The sequence below is a fragment of the Monodelphis domestica genome, chromosome 6 (assembly GCF_027887165.1).
Source record: "Monodelphis domestica isolate mMonDom1 chromosome 6, mMonDom1.pri, whole genome shotgun sequence".
Classification (NCBI taxonomy): domain Eukaryota; kingdom Metazoa; phylum Chordata; class Mammalia; order Didelphimorphia; family Didelphidae; genus Monodelphis; species Monodelphis domestica.
In genome coordinates this window covers 62060045-62078380 of record NC_077232.1, presented here as the reverse complement: position 1 = coordinate 62078380, position 18336 = coordinate 62060045, and the positions used below count along the sequence as shown (strand labels likewise).

General features: G+C 43.9%; 2 protein-coding genes across 5 annotated transcripts in view; one reads left to right on the top strand and one right to left on the bottom strand.

Moving 5' to 3' along the window:
- The window catches only part of SBF2 (SET binding factor 2), a 522987-nt gene extending 515862 nt beyond the window's left edge, over nt 1-7125 (bottom strand). For all 4 annotated transcript variants that reach the window (XM_056802096.1, XM_056802098.1, XM_056802099.1 and 1 more), the window contains exon 1: nt 6886-7125. In XM_056802096.1, the coding sequence (XP_056658074.1) occupies nt 6886-6940 (55 nt within the window). In that variant the 5' untranslated portion in view covers nt 6941-7125. The remainder of the gene's footprint in view (nt 1-6885) is intronic.
- Nucleotides 7126-15494: 8369 nt separating this feature from the next.
- ADM (adrenomedullin) lies at nt 15495-18227 on the top strand. The gene is made up of 4 exons (XM_001379402.4): nt 15495-15652; nt 16249-16367; nt 16575-16724; nt 16979-18227. Exons 2-4 carry the CDS (start codon nt 16270-16272, stop codon nt 17256-17258), a joined length of 528 nt encoding a protein of 175 aa, XP_001379439.1. The 5' UTR covers nt 15495-15652; nt 16249-16269; the 3' UTR covers nt 17259-18227.
- The last annotated feature ends 109 nt before the right edge of the window (nt 18228-18336 follow it).

The following is an 18336-nucleotide window of genomic DNA, read 5'->3' as shown; positions in this document are numbered from 1 at the left end:
AATGATCTACAGATACTAAATGATCTAAAGTTTTCAACCTAAATCTATGATCCAAATGTCAAAGACTTTGCTACTAAATAGCAATGCAATGATACAGGACAATCCTGAGGGACTTGTGAGAAAGAATGCTATCCACATCGATAGAAAGAACTGTGGGAATAGAAATGCAGAAGGAAAACATATGATTTATCACTTGTTTATATGGGTAGAGGATTGGGGGTTTGGGTTTTTTTAAGTTTATAACAAAAAAGAATAATATGGAAATAAATATCAAGTGATAACACACATATAACCCAGTGGAATTGCTTGTCAGCTCTGGATGTGGGAAGGGAAGAGGGGAGGGGGAGAACATGAATCATGTAACCTTGGAAAAATACTTTAAAATAAAATTTAGAAATTAAATAAATCTATGATCCTATAGCTTATAAGTTATGAAATCACTGGTAACCTAGTGGGGTCAGAAGTCCCATCAGAGTGAGTTCACATTGATGAAGTAAGACAGTGTGGATCAATGAGAGCCTCTAATCTGTATGTAAGAATACCTGTGGCTGTATCCTGACTTAGTATGAAAATGTTATTTGTGCTTTATTGTTTTTTAAATTTATTTTATTAAATATTTCCTAATGACATTTTAACCTGGTTCAAGCTGCACTTCAATGATGAGCAGCATGTTTGACATCTGTGCTATAGATCATGTTTTCTAGGAGTTCTTGGATGGAGAAAGAGAAGAGGATCCTAGTGAAATGCTTTGAGAGAACAATTTTTTTTTTTTAAAAGATGAGGGAGATGGTAGAGGATGATTTTTTAAGGACAAGAGGATGTTAAGAAAGAAGGGAAAAGCCAGTAATTAAATGAGAAGGGAAAAAGATTTTCAAGGAGTAAGTTCCTAGAGGGACAGTAAGGTATGGGAATCAGGGCACAAGTAGAAGGCAAGGAAAGTCTTCTCAGGAATGGAGCAAAAGAGGAAGATGGGTAAACATGTAGAAAGCTCTGCCTGGCAGAGGTCATTCATAATCTAATGACATTGATCTTTCATGTCCTCATTTCTTTCCTCCAATGTACTTTGGTCAAACTAGACAAATGTACCTTTTTGACCCTGTGTAATTGGAAATCTGTTACCCTAAAACACTGCATTTCCCAGGAGCCCATTTTCCTGGTCTCCATCTCTTTGCTTACTGTCATGACTTTGGTGGAGTGGGTTTGAACAGGTAATATTAGCCATGGACACATGGTTTTATTTTGTTACCTTTTTATTCCTTTATTTCTAATGATCATTAATAAATCTCTTAAAATATAATATTGAAATTCTTGCATATTAATTTTAATTTTTACAACCCCTTTCTGGTGCCTTTGTTAAAATTGTTCCTGGAATAGTCTCCCCTCTCCCCTTTTCTGAATTTCTACCCAATATCTAAACTTCAACTGAAATGCCACCTCTTCCATGAAGCCTTCTCTGATCCTCCATCATTAGCATCCTTCTCCCACCCCAACCTCACACAGTAATATAGGAAAAGCCTAATATAAATGTTCATTAAATTGGATTATATATGGAGTACTGGGAAGAACACTAGATTTAGAATCAAAGGACGAGGATCTTAACTATGGCTCTTCTAGCTACTTGTGTGGCCTCCTGCAAGTAATTAACCTCTCTGGGTTTTAGTTTCCATATCTCTCAGGATTCTTCCAACTGTGAACCCAATCACTCTAATGCTATGCATTCCAGCTGTCCATGTATTTTTGTATACCCTCATCTAAACTCCATGAGGATAGGACTATCTAAACAGTTTACCTTCTGCAGAGTCTAGAAATAGTACCTACATGCAGTAGATGCTTAAAGTTTTAGTTGCTGAAATGATTCAAAAACCTTTATTTCCAACCCTAGACTATCCTTGCACAGCATCCTAAAGGAAATTTCTTCCTAAAGGACTCCCTTTATCTTGAAGTCAATATTACTACCCACAAGTTCCATTCCAGTTACCTCCATTGTCTTAAGTCAGAGGTGTCAAGCTCTGGTTCAACAAGTTGTAAGTAGCCAAGTGGCCAGTCCTCCAAGGAATCTTATTAAAATGTAATTGGAAAATGTTTAGCAAAATAAAAATGGAACAGATAATGTTTATTTGTGCTTTTCTAAGTCAGTATACTGACTACACGGAACTGTTTCTATTTGAGTTTGATACCACTGGATTCTAGTTCACTTCTGTCTCTGTCATGCTCTGTACATAATTACTCATCAATGTCAAGTCAGCTTTCAATGTTCTATAATGTGTAGTAACATCATAAACGAACCATATTACTCTCTAGGAGTTGGCAATTGAACAATAGTCAAAGAAATCTCAAGTACTTTGAGACAGAAACAGACTTGAACCTCAGATTTCACTGTATATACTTTATTGAAAAGAGTAACATTTTACAAATACCACCTTATTGTTTACAGAAGATTTCATCTCCATTATCTCATTTAAGCCTCATAATACTCCTGTGAGATACCATTATGCCTATTTGATAAGGTAATAGCAACTGATCAAGGATCTGAAAAATATCACAGGAAATTGTGATATAAAGATTATAAACCCTATACTTAAAATTACTTCTCAACTGTCAGTGCCTAAAGAAAGCTAGAAATTGATTTTTAAAAACATTTGAATACTATTATCATACTATAAACTTATGAGACAGTCACTAAACTTAATGTACTGATGTAAATGAACATTCAGAAACTATATCCTCCCAAAAGTGTAGTTTATCATTAGAAATTTTGAAGATAGGATTAACTTTCCCCTTGTCTATTTTTAGGTAATCAAATAAAGAACTTAAAGTACCCCTACTTGACACTAAGAGAGTTCCCAAGTCACTTACACCTCCAAAGGTCACTGCCTACTCCCTGGGCAGTGCTAGGCAAATTGAAAGATTGTGATTGGTTCCTATAAAGTGGGAGAGTGACAGGAAATGATGTGGAGAAAACTGCTTTAAAAGGCCAGCTCAAAGATTCAGTCAGGCTCTCTGCATTGGTGAGCTAGACTGGAGGAGGAGACTCTTTCCCTGGATTCTGTGTTGGCAGGAGTGGAGTGATTCCTTCCTTGGTTCTTAGTTGAGGAGACCCTCTCTCATAGGCATTTTAGTGGGACACTCCCTTTAGCATGAGTTCTGGTGAGATTCTTGGCAGTTTTAGCCACGCGTGCACTGAAAGTTCTCATGGGATTCTTCAGCATCTCCTCGTTATTTGGATTTGGGCTTCCTAATTGGGCCTTTGGATTCTGGTGAAATTCGCTTTGGGATTCACATTTGCCATATGGAGACATTAGGGATAAACTTAGGACATTTATAGGGAGGCAGTATTTCTGTCTCTTTGTCTACATTTTTCCACTTTCACTCTTTCCACCTCTTTGTAAATTAAGCTGCTAATAGTCATTTTGACTTAAGCTGTAATATTTTTAAATCGGTGACCACAATATTGCTTTAGAATTCTCATATTTAGCATAAAATCTAAATTTAAATTCTTATAAAATGCAGGAATTCGTGTCTTAACTTTCATTCAAATATGTGACAAATATATGTTGAAAATAAAAAATCAATAACCAAGTATTCCATTCAGTCATGTCAATTTGATGCTTTCTCCCCCTAAAAGATACCACTTTTTTAATAGTAAATTGAATGCATCTATTAGGAGAGAGTGGAAAATCTTTTAAAGCAATCAAAATTCAAAACACTGTCAAAAACACAATGCAAATTTTTAATTAAAACTAGAGTGAACACATTCTGTAGAACAATCTAGAACCACACCCAAAAGGCCATAATTTTATGCATGCCCTTTGACCATCAATACATACCACTTCTAGGTCTATAACCCAAACAGATCAAGGAAAAAGGAAAAGTATGTACAAAAATATTTTTTGTCATAGCAAAAAACTGGAAACAGGGTGTCCATCAATTGGAGAATGGTTGAACTAGCTGTGGTAAGTGGTTGTAATGGTAAACTACTGTCCAATAAGAAATGATGAACAGTCTAAGTTCAAAAAAATCTAGAAAGACTGATATGAAGTGATACAAAGTGAAGTGAGCAAAATTAGGAGAACATTATAAAAAGTAACAGAAATATTGTATAACGATCAGCTGTGAAAGACTAAACTATTCTCAGCAAAGCAAGGATCCAAGATAACCCCAAGGGACTCATGATGAAAAATGCTAACCACAGAAGGAACTGATAGAATCTGGATGCAAATCAAAGCATACCATTTTTCACTTTATTTTCCTTTGTGATTTTTTTTCTGGTATGTATGATATGTATTTCATGGCATGAGGAATATGGAAATATATATTTCATGACAGCACTGCTATAACATGTAACAGACTATTTACTATGTGGGGAAGGGGCAGGGGAGAAAGGGAGAGAGATAATCTAGATAGCTAAATGTCAGAATACAATTGTTTAAAATTGTTTCTATGTATAGTAAAAAAAAAATTAAATTAAAACTGAAAAAATCTATATTAGCTTTTACACTCAAGAAAACTGAGAAGCAAAAAATAATACACATAACCCTTAAATTGCATAAAATAAAATTTACACTGAAAGTGTATTCTCATTAATATAACTATTCAGTGTTTTTTCAGGGAGAGCTTTTCACCTAAAAAAAAAATCCACAGCCAACTTGCATTAATATTGTTATACTCTCTTTCTTAAGGTACAGAAGTTTTTCAAAAGAACTTATTTGAACCTGGAAAAGAGAAATTGAGTCTCATTTAGAGAGGGAATAAATACAACTCACAAGTTTTGTCAAGTTAAAAAAAAAGAATGAAGATGGAAATATATTTAACTACAAAGTAACCTCAAAGAAAAAGACACTGAATTTGGAGTTTACAATATAATTCTAGTAAGATGGAATAAATCAATGACAGAAGAATCTTCTTTTATCAAGGTCTCTTGATATTTAATCATTATGGTGGTTATTGTGGTTAGCAATTAGAAACGTTTAGGCAACAAAGTTTGGGGGGAGGGTAGGAATCTTTAAAACTAAAGTTTGTTAACTAAAAGATTGATAATTTCCTATTTAACAAATGACTGAATTTTCATTGCAAGAAAGTCTATTTTTTACAACTTCTAAAAATTATTGAAATTCAAAGTATTATTAAAAATAAAGTCATGTCAAACATAGAACTAGTTGACTACACTATCAAGATTCCATATTATACAATGTATATAAGTTTCAATTTAAGCTACTAAATGATGAAACAATGTAGCAAATAAAAATTTGATGCCACTTTACATTACCCTGTCACTGAAGAACTTCCATAGTATATCAAGTTGACAGTTCAAATGAGATAATATTTGTAAAGCACTGAGCACAATGACTGGCACATAGTAAATAAACCGCTTTCCCTTCTCTCCAATTGCAAACTATGTTAGATCCTCTTTTTAAAGAAAAGGGAATATTCTTATAAAGGTCAGGGGTAAGCAATGATGAAATATTATTACTGATAATATTAGGTAACATAACTATGGCACTTTTAGGGTTTACAAAGTGATTAACCATAGTATTTCATTGGGTCCTCACAACAATCCTGTGAGGTAGGTGCTATCATTATCCCCAGTTTACAAATGAGAAAACTGAGGCAAACCTGACCTGGGTCATACAGCTGGTAAAGTACCTAAAGCAAGGTTTGGCCTCAGGTCTTCCAGCCTCCAAATCCAAGCCTCAAGCCACAAAGTCGCCACGGAAGGCATATAGGGAAGCTCCAACACAGAAATCACACTAAGGAACAAACAGCTAAATGGGAAAAGCAACAGTTGAGATAGACACCTATTCTAACATGTGGGTGGTGGCCAAAAGCCAAGTTACAAACTCTTTTTTACTTAGTTTCCTTCACTGTAAAATGAAAAAGAAGGAATTTGCTGGATCATCTTTTAAGTTTCCTTTCTAATATTTATGTTAAAACAAACAAGCTTTCTATGTTCCACTTCTTACTCTATTAGGGTTAACTATGCTGTTAGTTTTTATGGACATAAAAACACAAAGATAAACAAGAATCCTTACAAAACTCCTAAATTCTATAAATATGAGAGGAAGGAGTTTAGGAAAAACACTCAGCTATAAGTTTAGGAAGGTATTCTTTACAGAGAACGAAATGCTATATTTTCCCATATGAGAACAAAGAAAACATGCAATTAAAAGTTCAAGTGTCCAACTTACTATCCCTTGTTAAGTGACATTCAATTGTTTCATTTTGGAAACCTCTTACCCTTTCCCGAAAGAACTGGACATTGGATAGGTACTCTCACACACATATACCACTATCTCTAAACTTCTTCCCATTTATGTGGTCTCCACAAGTAATTGGTTACACAGGGCCCCCAAGAGTGAAGCATGAGGGTGCAAGAAGGATCCATCAAAACTTGCAAGGAGCCAAGGCCACCCCTCCAACATCATTCATCAGCACTCACTCCGGACTCAGGTCAGTGGGTTTTTTCCAGGACGGGTCAACCTCCCATCGGGCCATCCCCTATACCAGCACAATCGACCCACCTCCCAGCACCCCCAGCCCCGCCCCCGTGCGGGGCTGTGACCCGGCCGGGCCTAAGCCCCGCTTTCCATCTTTCCCTTCATCCCTCCGGTTAGGGAGGGGCAGACTCTGCCCTCCCCTCAGCTGCTGGTCAGCTCAGCCCCCGATCCAGCCCGCCAACCCCAGCCCCTGGCCCGCTCGGGAAGAGCCGAATGATGAAGCCCCTGGCCCGGGCCCGGCGCAACGCGGGCACCCCTGCAGGGCCGTTGGGCCCGGTGCGGACTCCCGGGGCTTAGTCCGGGGCAGGGGCGGGGGCGGCGGCCGAGGGGAGGAGGCGGGGAGGGGCCGGGGGCGGCGCCCGCCCGCCCCGCGCCGGCCCCACGCCCTTACCTGTCTTCTCGTGGTCATAGCCCACCACGATGAAGTAGTCCGCCAGCCGCGCCATCGCCGCCGCCGCCCCCGCGCCCGGGAAGCGGGACCCAGATCCCGTCGCCGCCCTCGCCGCCGCCGCCGCCCGCCCGGCCCGGGAGCGCTCAGCATTTTCCCTCTACCGGCGGCAGCAGCAGCGGCGGCAGCGGCGGCACTTCAGCCATGTTTGACAACCGAGGTGTGTTCTGCGCCTGCGCCAGGCGCCGCGCCGCGCGAGACTCGCTCCTCCTTTCGGCTCCCCCCACCTCTCCGCTTCCCCGAGCTTCCCTGGAGCTACGCAGCCTGGGCTACGATAGTCCCACCCCTCCCCCCGCCGCCCTTGCTCCTCCCCCGCCCGCGCCTGATCCCGGCCTGCGCCGGGACTAAGAGTAGCTGCGGTTCGCCGTGGCCTTTTCTTTCCCCCGCCCACTCGGAGAGGGGGATCCGAACGGGGTGGGTGGCGGCTCACGAGAGCTCCAAGGCTGGAGGCCTGGAATCTGCCCCGCCAGGGTTTTTGCCGCTCATTTCCTGTTTATGTTCCGCGATCGAGCTTTCTGGGACCTCGGAGTGGGCCGGGGAATTGCGCCGTCCCGTCCCCGGGCTGCAGGCTGAGGCCCCACGAGGCACTGTGCCAGGGCGCAGGACAGCCCTGCTTTCCTGGGGGCCAGCGCAGGTCCCTGGGACGGACATCTCTTGCGACCCAGTTAGCTCTCTATTGAACCCTCTACTTTCGTGCCATTTTACTGTTCTGGGCACTTATCTGATCCCAGCGCTCCAGGAGAAAAGCGACTGTGGTCATCAGAATTTTGTCGTTACCGTTTGGTCGGGTTGCAGATGTAAAACTCATGGACAAACTGAGGTCTCGAACTCTGCCTTTCCTCTTTATCACCAATCAGCAATTTGAGTTCATCCAGCTTGGAACTACTTGGATATTTACACCAAACCTTTTCAGGTGCAGGTTGCAGTTGTCAGACCAAGACTGCCCGAGCGCGGGGTACGACGTTATTTAATCCCCAAATCAGAAAACCTGTCCTTAAATTCTCAGACCCGAAAGGGATCTTTATAGATAGCCTACACTAAATTTCCATTCCACGTACAAAGTATGCGCAGAGTTCGCTTCGTTGGTTCACTGTTCCTTCGACAGCTCTCAGCGGTTCTCTTCCTCATCCCCTCAAATTAAATTGAACTCTGCCACCACCACCCCTCCGGGTAACTTCCACACACAGCTTCTGCTTCTGTCATTTAGTGCTTACTGAGAATATCTGCTTCCTTTTCCCTGTAACAAATATTTTAAGAAAGTGATATTCTGTGAATTAGGAATAACTGGAGGAAGTTGAAGATTTAGGCTCTTCATGTAAAATTTCCCGATAATTAAAACTGTAGAGTGGGTTCCCTTTGTGTAAAGTTCTTCAAGCACAAGTACATAGTCACTTACTTGCAGGGTGTGTATGTTGAAGACGGTTTTTTGTTTAGGTGTCAGTTAGACTGGATGACTTCCATAGTATCTTCCAGCTCTTGAGACTGGCGATATCCTTCCTAATCTCTCCTAAAACGTAATTGCTTTGCAAAAGACACTGTTGTGGGGCAGCAGGGATTGAAAACCAGGCCTAGAGATGGGAGGTCCTGGGTTCAAATATGACCTTAGACAATTCCTAGCTGTATGACTCTGGGCAAGTCACTTGGTCCCCCCATTGCCTAACTCTTTTGCCTTGGAGCTAATATATAGTATTGATTTTAAGAAAGAATATAAAGGTTTAAGGGTGGGGGAGATATCTTTTAAAACTATTTCTTTGAACGCAGTTATTTCTAACTCTGGGGCTTTTAAATTCAAAAGTGTCAGTTTAAAATAACTTTGTTTTAATATCCCCTTCCTCGTCAAGGTACTCGGACAAGCCCTATATGGCGATTTTCCAAATCTGGTTTCAGCTTGGTACTTATATGCATAATGTACACATATGTATCTTATATGAGGACACATTCCTTGTACATATAAATATTGCATATACAAATAAAGTAGCTTTGCCCTTTGCTCCCCAGCCAACAGCTGCCAGGAGGCCGAGGCTGATAAGAGTTGGACAACATTGCCTGATTAGTCCGGTTGGCCAAAGGCCAGAAAATCCCCTGAGATCTACAAAAACACCACTACCTTTCACTAGCTGCCTGAACAAATGGAGATTTGTTTCCCCCTGAGCCTGTAGAAGAAACGGGAGGGCCAAGCAAAGGATGAAAGAGGCAACAGTCTCTGGGACCCAAAGCATCTCCTTCCTTGTTTTAGGGCGGAAATGGCAAGAAGATAAAGAAAGAAGGGAGGCTTGCCAACTTCCCGCTACTGCAGAGCTGCTGCCTTTTGTGGGTAAAGTGGCCAGTTCCCTAAAATCATTCAAAGTACTACTTCCTGTGGTTTGTGTCTGCTGAACAAATTGGTGAGCTGAGGTTTACACTACAGAAGATACTAGGCTTTGCCCTTTGAAAAGTCACTATAATCCTGCCTTGGTTTGCCTCTAATTAATCATATTTACATAATTAATAATGGCTAATATTTTATAGGCCTTATTATATACCAGGAACTGTGCTAAGTGCTTTATAATTATTACCTTATTCGATTTTCACAACAACACTAAGAGGTAGGCATTCTTATTAGGGCATTTGACAAATGAGGAAACTGAGACCAATATGTTAAGTGACTTGATCAAGGTCACACAAGCTAATGTCTAAGTCTAGATATGAACTTAGGCCATCCTAATTACAAGCCTGAAGTTCTATCTACTATGCCACCTAGTTGGTATGTAAATGTACATATACACATGGGGACAGATGTGAATATAAGTATATGTGAATACATATATATTTCAGGTCATAAGCACTTAAGAATAGGAGAAATGGGTGAAATCAATAGATCAATTAGTCCCGTACACTATCCCTGATATTTGGTAGAAGCCGATGACCCAATGGCAGCTTCTCCCTCTAACCTCATCCTAAGAGGAAGAGCTGCACACCCCAATTCCTTTTCCTCCTTTCTGTAAGCTATTTTGGCTGTATTGTCCACTGATCTAGTCCCTATTACCTAATCTGTACTTTGTTTACCATGTTTGTTCTACTTCCTGACGTAAGGAGTTTCATGTGTTCATGTTGACTGCCTGTTATGTCAAGAATGACCATGCTTGTACTTGTCCTAAAAAAAAAAAATACAATGTCTCCTTTAAGCTTTCAGGGTGGCTCCTTATCTAGTTTAATTGTGAACAAGTCTCAGTAATCCTATATGTCAGTGGAAAATAAGACAAATCATGACTGGGTTAAGAGACTTTTGAGATCTTAATTTGTTTTATGCAGTAGTTTCAGAGAACCACCCTATCCCACTAAACTGATGGGGTGAATGGGACTTGGGAAGCAGAGTTCTCCAGAGGTTTTGAGGAAGGTGGTCTTCTCTAAAGGGATTAAAGTAGGTTTTTCTTCACCCCGAGGTCCTTCAGTATGCTTTCTAATGCCTTGAATATCCAAACTAGGAAAAGCTGGATTCAATTCCTGCCTCTGACATTTCTAGTGCCCCAAGGAAGGAACTTAAATTCTCAAGGGTCTAAGCTCTTCTCTAAGGCCACAAACTGCAGAGAAGTGCTGATTTTCATTGGTAGATGGAGAATTTAATTCAACCTGTACCTGAATCAGAATCCTCACTGCAAAATCCCTTATAAGTGAACATCCAGGCTTTCCTTTGAAACTTCCATGAGGTTGAAGCCATTAGCTTCCAGAGAATCCCATTCCACTTTTCCCTGTCTTTAATTGTTTTACCAGTGAAATTCCAGGTCCAGTCTCTATTCACTTTCCTATCCATTTTCTCAGTTTTTAAAGGCCATTCAGAGCTTTATATATAACACTACCTTTCAAACTGCCTCCGAAGTTAGTTCAGTATAAACCCTACCCCAGTATAGCAAGTTAAATGGAAACAAATGGACATCAAAAGCTCTTTTTTCCTCTTCAAAGAAACAAATATTCTATTCTCAGCTTGTCATTCACATAATTCAAACACTGAATTATTTAGCCTAATTTTCTCTGCAGGGTGTGTTCTCAATATTGAATTGGACACCAGTTTAAAGAAGTGACCAAGACTCTTATTGTAATCCAAAGAAGCCTATAGAAAGTGTAGGCAGTGGCACAAACAGTTGTTTAGTCCTTCACCTACTCTGCTGCATTTAACAGTAGATAGAGGAAAAAGTACTGGCCAGGTTTTTTGGTTTGTTTTCTGTGCATGTAACTGAGGACAGAGAGAAAAAGAGGTGGTTAAGATAGTTGAAGCACTTAGAGGGCTGGTAAAAGTTTCATAGATAACATGTAAACATATATATATGTGCTTATATATATATATATGTGTGTGTGTGCTTATATATATATATTACATATATAGATCTGGGTAGATAGAGATGATATAGATTGGATATAGTATATATAAATATAGGTATAGCTATGGATGGCATCCTGGTATAGTGGTAGACAGCCTGCCTCTCATATGTATCTTACTTAAAATAATGTTTCTGATGCACACTGACCCCAGAATCACGGAAAGTCACTTAAATCTCATAGTGCCCCAGAGTAACTCTATTTCTAAAGGTAACTGATCCAAGGAATGTCTGATGTGCACTTAAGGTAAGGCCTTTCTGAAACACTGAAATAATGAGTCTAAGCTAAATATTTCTTTGTAGCTCCCCTGGATCCTTTCCTCCCTCTTCTTAGAAGTCCAGAAGGGGCAAGTGGGGCGTTAAATATGCATACTTGTTGTAACTGGTCCCAACTGCTTTGTCAGCTGACCTGTTGAGCCTTTGGGGTCTTAGACTCCAAAAACTCTCTCTTGCTGATTAAAATAAGTCAATTCAACAGACATTTCTTATTAAAAATAGCAAGTCCTGAAATAGGCACTAAGAGAGACAAAAAAAATGACATTTAAATAAAACTGGTGGAATTTATAATCTAAATTGAAATATTTTTTCCTATCCTCATCCCACAGATGGGGATGGGGGGCAGGGGAGGAAATCTACTTGGAATTTCTTCTTGAGATTCTTGAAACTCTCATACGTGTAAACTAGCAATTGGCTCTTTACATAAATCTGAAAACCATTCTTTAGGTTTTCTTTCTTTCCTTCTTACCTCTTTCTTCCTTCTTGCACTTCCCGAGCTCTGGGCTGTCTCAGGGGAGACTGACTTTCTGCTCAGTCTGAATTCACACCCAGAATTACCTAATGGATGAAAGCAGGTACAGGTAAAAAAAAGAAAGAAAGAAAGATCTGAATTCTCCCAAGGAACATTTCAGTGGGGATGAGACCAGACCAAATGCGTAGCACAGATTCCCTAGTGCAGGCGGGAAATGAAGTGGTTAAAAGCGTTGAATGTCCACAGAGGAGTAGATCCCACACAGCGTGCCTGTTTTGCCAAAGTAAATTCCAGGGAGCTTTGTTAAACACGAGCTCGCTCCAGAAGGCAGCGGGAGCTCCCGCAAACAAACCTGCCAGAGCTAGGTCGCTCTTTGGAGCAGGAAAGCATCTGAATTAGGGGACCGGGACAGGCTAGGGCGGGGGAAGTGTTTTCCTAGCTTCAGATCTAACGTCCCAGGAGCAGCCAAGTGCACCTGGACTGATAAGACACGTGCCAAGTTTCAGTTTTGTTGTTTGACATTCCCGGACAGCCGACCCCCTACTGGGGAGCGGGGCGGGGAAGAAGGTGCCTTCCCAGAGCCTAATTCTCTGCTGGCGGGAAAGGAAAGGGAAACTCTCACTTGAAAGCCAACTGTGTCCTAAAAGACCTCACCTCACCACCACTCCCCGCCCCACCCCATCCCACCCCACCCGTTCGGGGGGCTAGGGGCGGAATATTAACTTACAGCTTTATGCAGCCCTAATTAGAAAGCGCTTTCTCCCAAACCCCAAAAACTGTAAAGCATTTTCATCCCCATTTTATCGAGGAGGAAACTGATACCTGGAGAAATGACATAACTAGTCCAGAGTCGCCCAGCTAGTTTCCGAGCTGAGACTCCTCTAAAATTCGGAGAAAGCTCTTTACCGGCCGCTGGTAACTAACCTCCTCGGTGACACTAGCTCAAACTCGAGGTGAGCTCTATGCTCTCGCCCACTCCCCTGTGGGGCGGGGTTGGAAGGGAGTGTAGGGTTCCGGACGGCTGATGGCAGGAGCGGAGTTGGAAGACCGGCTTTTGGCAGTTCAACCCTACTCGTTACAGACTTCTTACTAGCAACGCAAGGAGCAATCTCACTGGAACGTGGGTTAAAACCACTCTTCTGCCTGAGACAGTCAGGTGGTCCTTTGACTTGACTGTGTCCAGGCACCCAGCTCCCCAAAGGTAAAGTCCCGTTTCCCAAAGGTGACGACTGAGCAGGGACAATGGAAGGACACAAATGAAAGTAACCAGTTCTGGAGCAAGAAGATAGAGATGGGAGAAGTTAAAACAAGCAGGGGACTGAAAGAGATTTGTAATCATTCCTTAGACTTAGGTTCGAATCCTATCTCAACACCTTTACCTGCTCGAGCGTCAGTTTCCTTCTCTGTAAGAGAGGTGGGGGCCCGGATAATTTCTAAGGTTGTTTTTTCCCCCTGCTTTAACATTCTATAATTCAATCAATAAACATTTATTAAAAGCCTATGTGCCAGTTACTGTGCTCAGTGTTGAATTCTGTAATAGGGAGGAGAATGGAAGAGGGAAAGGAAGAGGGGGGGGGGGAACTAGGAAAGCGGGAAGGATACAGAGAAAGGAAGTGAAAGGCACATTTAAAGTAAGGAGGAAGATGAGCAAAAGGGCAGAAACTAAAGAGATGAACCTATCTTACACATAGTAGGCAATCAAATACTTGAGCGGTGAGTGTTGTCCCTGCCCCCACCAGCACAGCTGGGCGTTTCTGAGCCCCGTCCAAGTTAATGAGTCGACTGCCCAAAGAGCCCTCGCCTCGGGTGCACCCGGGAAGCCACTCTTCCATACCTGCTGCGGGAATCCGGAGGTTGTCTCTGCACCTCACTCCGGTGGGTGAAAGTGAGGGGAGCATCCCCAACCTTTCCACAGCAACCAGAAATTTTCTTCTGGAGCACAAGTGACTCATTCCAAGGTGATCCTTCTAATGCAACATTGAGCCAGCTGACCTTTCCATTCACCTTAGAATCAATTCAGAGACATAAAAGGAGGCCTGGAAAGCCGCTGTCATAAGCCAGCTGCCCTCTTTCCTGAAGGGGTCGGAAGTGGCTCAGGCTGCGGAGCTCTGGACCACAGAGGCACCTGTTCAACCAGAAGGTTTGGAATCCCTGATGGGCAGCCAGTTAGATAGCAGGTGAGGAGTCAGGGCTCGGACCACCTGCTGAAGAAAAGTCAGAAGCAAAGGGAAGTGAGGAACCAGAAGGACACAAGAATACAGACGGTAATTTAGAGTTCACGGACAAGAGCAAGATGACAGTATTAATAATCACACCACCATTTTCTAGAGGAGGAAAGTAAGGACTCAGAGAGGCAAATGACTTGCCTTAGGTCACAGGGCTGTAAAGTAGGGAGCTGGCCCTGGAGTCCAGTTTTCCTTTCCATTATCTCACTCTACAGCCTTTAAAGATTTTATAAGGACTTACAGTGATCTGCAAAACTACTCAATTTCCTGGTTACCATCTTCATGTCCCCAAAAAGACTCAGCTCCAGGTCCTCATCCTAGGAAAAGGTCCTGCCTAGACACCCGGGTATTCGCTTTGTTGCCGGTTACCTTACCTCAGAGGAAGACTTCGGGGTCCCAAGAATAGTAGGAAATTTTTGGCCAAAGGCCAACCAGTTCCTCCCTACACTTTTCAAAAAACAGAACAATAACAACATCACAAATTTAACACATACAAAGACAGAGGGCTTGCTTTCTGTCCTGGATTTACACACTAGAATAAAATACCTGATATTTCAACAAGCTCTTTCCCACAGAAAAATCTCTTGCCCAAGTTTTCTCGATCTCGTGCCCATTTCCAAACCCATCTAGACTTTTCTAGAACTCCGGTGTCTCAGACATTTTTAGGTGATGTCTGCCAAAGCTCCCTTATTCCCATCCTCTCCCCTCATTACCACACCTGAAGCCGAATTCAAGGGCTTCCCAAGACGCCTCTTTTCTAGAGTAGGAACCTTACAGGTGGAGGAGAGGGAAACCCGAGGAAAGTGCCAAAGACCTTAACTCCTTGGCTCCTGAGGGCTAGCCCCGTCTCTTTAGCTGGGGACTAGGATCCCGCCGGGGCACGAAGGTAAGCAGGGGCTCCAAAAGGAGATGACTTGGTGTGGACAGAGTAGGGAAGAGCAGGCCTCCCAGTCATCAATGATCATTCTTGAAGCCCGGTGCTGAAGAAGCATTGGGTTAGTGTCCCCTTGCTACCCAAACTACCCTAACCCAGGAGTATAGCTCATTCTCCTTACCCTGGGGAGGCAGGAAATGTATGAGTGTTGGCGCCCTCCAAGCAAGGCACAAGAGGAAGGAGAGGGAAGTGATTGCACTAACAGCAGCAGAAGCAGCAGCAGCGCCAGCCGCGGCTACAGTGGAACCCCCAGCAAACCCCGCCCCCCGGCTGAGCTCCTATAAAAGTAGGAGGCAAGCGCAGGACACTTCAGAGGTTTATCTGGGGACCTAAAGAATTCCTGCTGCTCCTGCGCCTTTTCTTCGCCTCTTGTCTCGGGCTCTCAAGAATACTTCGGCGGACCGGGAAGGAGTACTCTGATTCTCTCTCATTGGATTACCTTCAGCAGCAGGTAGGGGTGGACCCTCTGGTTTGGAGTGGTGTCAGTGGAGGTCGGGTGAGGATAGGAGGCGATGGGCTTTAATTATCTCGCAAGTCGCAGAGCGGAAAACTCAGGACCTTGCGCCTTCCAGACAACTCTGCTGAGACTTCTGGATGGAGGGGAGATGGAATCTTAGCCTAGCCCAAGTGATCTTTGGAATAAGCTCCAGGGTTATCCTAAACTAACAATCCCTTCTAAGGGAAAGTTTCTGTCTTATATCCTCTCAGAGTAAGCGCCTAGAAAAGTTTCAAAGTGAGATCCAAGCTCAGAATTTTAGGGAGTGCTTCCTGACCGGGTAGGGGACCTCTCCCCTCCCTGCTGGGTCTCTCAGCTCAGCTGGCTGACGGATGCAAAGCCTGCAGGCGCCTTTATCTGCCCTGGAGTGATAAGTGATTGAGCAAACAAGAGCAGGGACTTGGTTGGGACACTTCTGGGGCCACTGGTCTGCGGCGCTCAGCCAGCTGGGGCTGGACTAGAGCTGCTGTGAGGTCCAGGGCAAGGGCTAAGGCCGAGGACAAAACTAGAGAAAGATATTGACTTTTTTGGTTCTCTTTCCTCTCATCCAGGGTGATCGGATTGCCGCCGGAATGCAGCTGGTGCCAGTCGCCCTAATTTACCTGGGCTCCTTCGCATTCCTGGGGGCGGACACTGCGCGGCTCGATTTGGCTTCCGAATTCAGAAAGAAGTAAGTTCCCACAAGGTTTCTCCGATCATGTCCTTGGGTCCAGGGATTGAAATACAGTCCGGGGGGGGGGGGGTAGGGGGGAAGCCTCCGTTAATTCAGGGTACAGAAGGAAAGGGCACAGTGTTGATGCTGCCACTCGCTAAGGGGAGAGGGCGGTGGGATTCGTCCCATTGGGTGCTAATGGCATCGCTGTTGGTTGTTTTCCAGATGGAACAAATGGGTTCTGAACAGGGGAAAGAGGGAATTGCGAGTGCCGGGCAATCCTCTCGCTAGCCTAGCCGAAGTGAAGACTGGTCCTATCCAGACGTTTATTCGGCCCCAGGATGTGAAGGGTGCTTCACGGAGTCCACAGCCCAGGTAAATTTGTGGGTCCCTCCTGGGGAATACTCTTAATCCTCGAATCTGCTGCCCCCGTCCCATTTCGGGTCCAGAATTGGGGAAAGGATAGAGTTAAGAAAGGCTCCTCGACGGGGCTACGAATCCTTCCAGTTCCTCGCTAAAGCTCTCTTGGTTAGGCTTAAGGTTTTGATCCAACTCGGCGTTGGCCGGTAGCCTAGGTCTGAGGGGGCCCTACGGACCATCTAACTCTTCTCTTTTCCTCGGTTCCGCAGCAATCCGGACGCAGCCCACATACGCGTCAAGCGCTACCGCCAGAGCATGAATAGTTTCCCGCACTTCCAGAGCCTGCGCATCGGCTGCCGTTTTGGGACATGCACCCTGCAGAACCTGGCTCACCAGATCTACCAGCTTACTGACAAAGATAAGGACGGTTCGGCACCCGCCAACAAAATCAGCCCCCAGGGCTACGGGCGCCGGCGTAGGCGCTCACTTGCCAAGGGTAGCCCTGTCCGGACAATCGCCTCTTCCTCAGGACTGCTACGGCAGCAGTAGCTGTGGCCGCGCTTCTGGCCGCTCAGCAAGCCAGCCAGCCTGCCTTGCGAGCCGATTGCGCCCGGCGCTGCTTCGAGGGGCCGCCTTCCTCTGGACGTAGGGGGCGGTAGCCGCGGCAAAAGCACAGCCCTGCACCCAATGGGCGCCGGCAGGCCGGCCTCCAAGAGTGTGAGGAGGAGGCCAGTCCGGCGGGATGAAGAACTCGAGCGCAGGAAGTGTAAGGTCCACAGAGGCGCTCCCTCCTTCTCCCCTACTTTTGCTGAGAATGTACTCTCCAAGTGGGAACCAATCACGGTCGCATTTTGTCCTCACGCCCTTGGCTTCACACGGATTCCTGCCCCCATCCAAGCTGCGGGGACCCAGGCCGGGCCCAGGGTCCCCTGAAGAATCATTCAGAGGAGGCCGGGGCTGGGAGAAAGATGCCTGGGATTGGTGCCGTGTGAAGAACGGAAGATCTCGGGAACTTGGACTTGCTGAAGCGGCCCGAGCTGAGAATGTGCCGGCTTCTTCCCCCTGTCGGGCGGGGAGTCTCGTAACTACTTGAACTTTTCATAACAGAGGAAAAGTGCAATGGTGGCGTTTTAAACTGTGTTTTCATAGAGAGGTAAACTATCTGCTATTTATCTTGCTGTCAAGTTTGGTGTTTTTTTTTTGTTTGTAAATCAGAGTTATTTTTGTACGTTATATATTGTATAAGGGCATTTTAAAGCAGTGTATATCTTCCTCCCCTTGTGTTAATTTTAATATGAGAATGTCACAGATTGATTTCAGACTGGTATAACCCTCACAGTCATATTGGGGTGAAATGGGTGTGTGAAATGAGTGAGTGTGTTAAGAGAGAAAGCGTGAGTGGATGACATTCCTTTCTGATGGAAAATGAAATTCCATGTCTCTGTATATTATATTTTCTTAAAAGAGGTGATGATATGGCGAATAGCAAAACTAATAAACAGTTACAATACTGATTGATGCACATGGTTCTTCTTGACTCAATTGTCTTTCGAAAGAATTGGACTCTGATGGGTGGTGGCGGAAAGGTTTAAGTGGAGATCTACCCAAATTCCTCTTTCTCTTAACA

Coding starts and splice junctions, on each gene's coding strand:
- ADM (XM_001379402.4), top strand. CDS start 16,270: ATGCAGCTGGTGCCAGTCGCCCTAATTTACCTGGGCTCCTTCGCATTC. Junction 16,368..16,574: donor GCTTCCGAATTCAGAAAGAA/GTAAGTTCCCAC, acceptor GTTGTTTTCCAG/ATGGAACAAATGGGTTCTGA. Junction 16,725..16,978: donor TCACGGAGTCCACAGCCCAG/GTAAATTTGTGG, acceptor TCGGTTCCGCAG/CAATCCGGACGCAGCCCACA.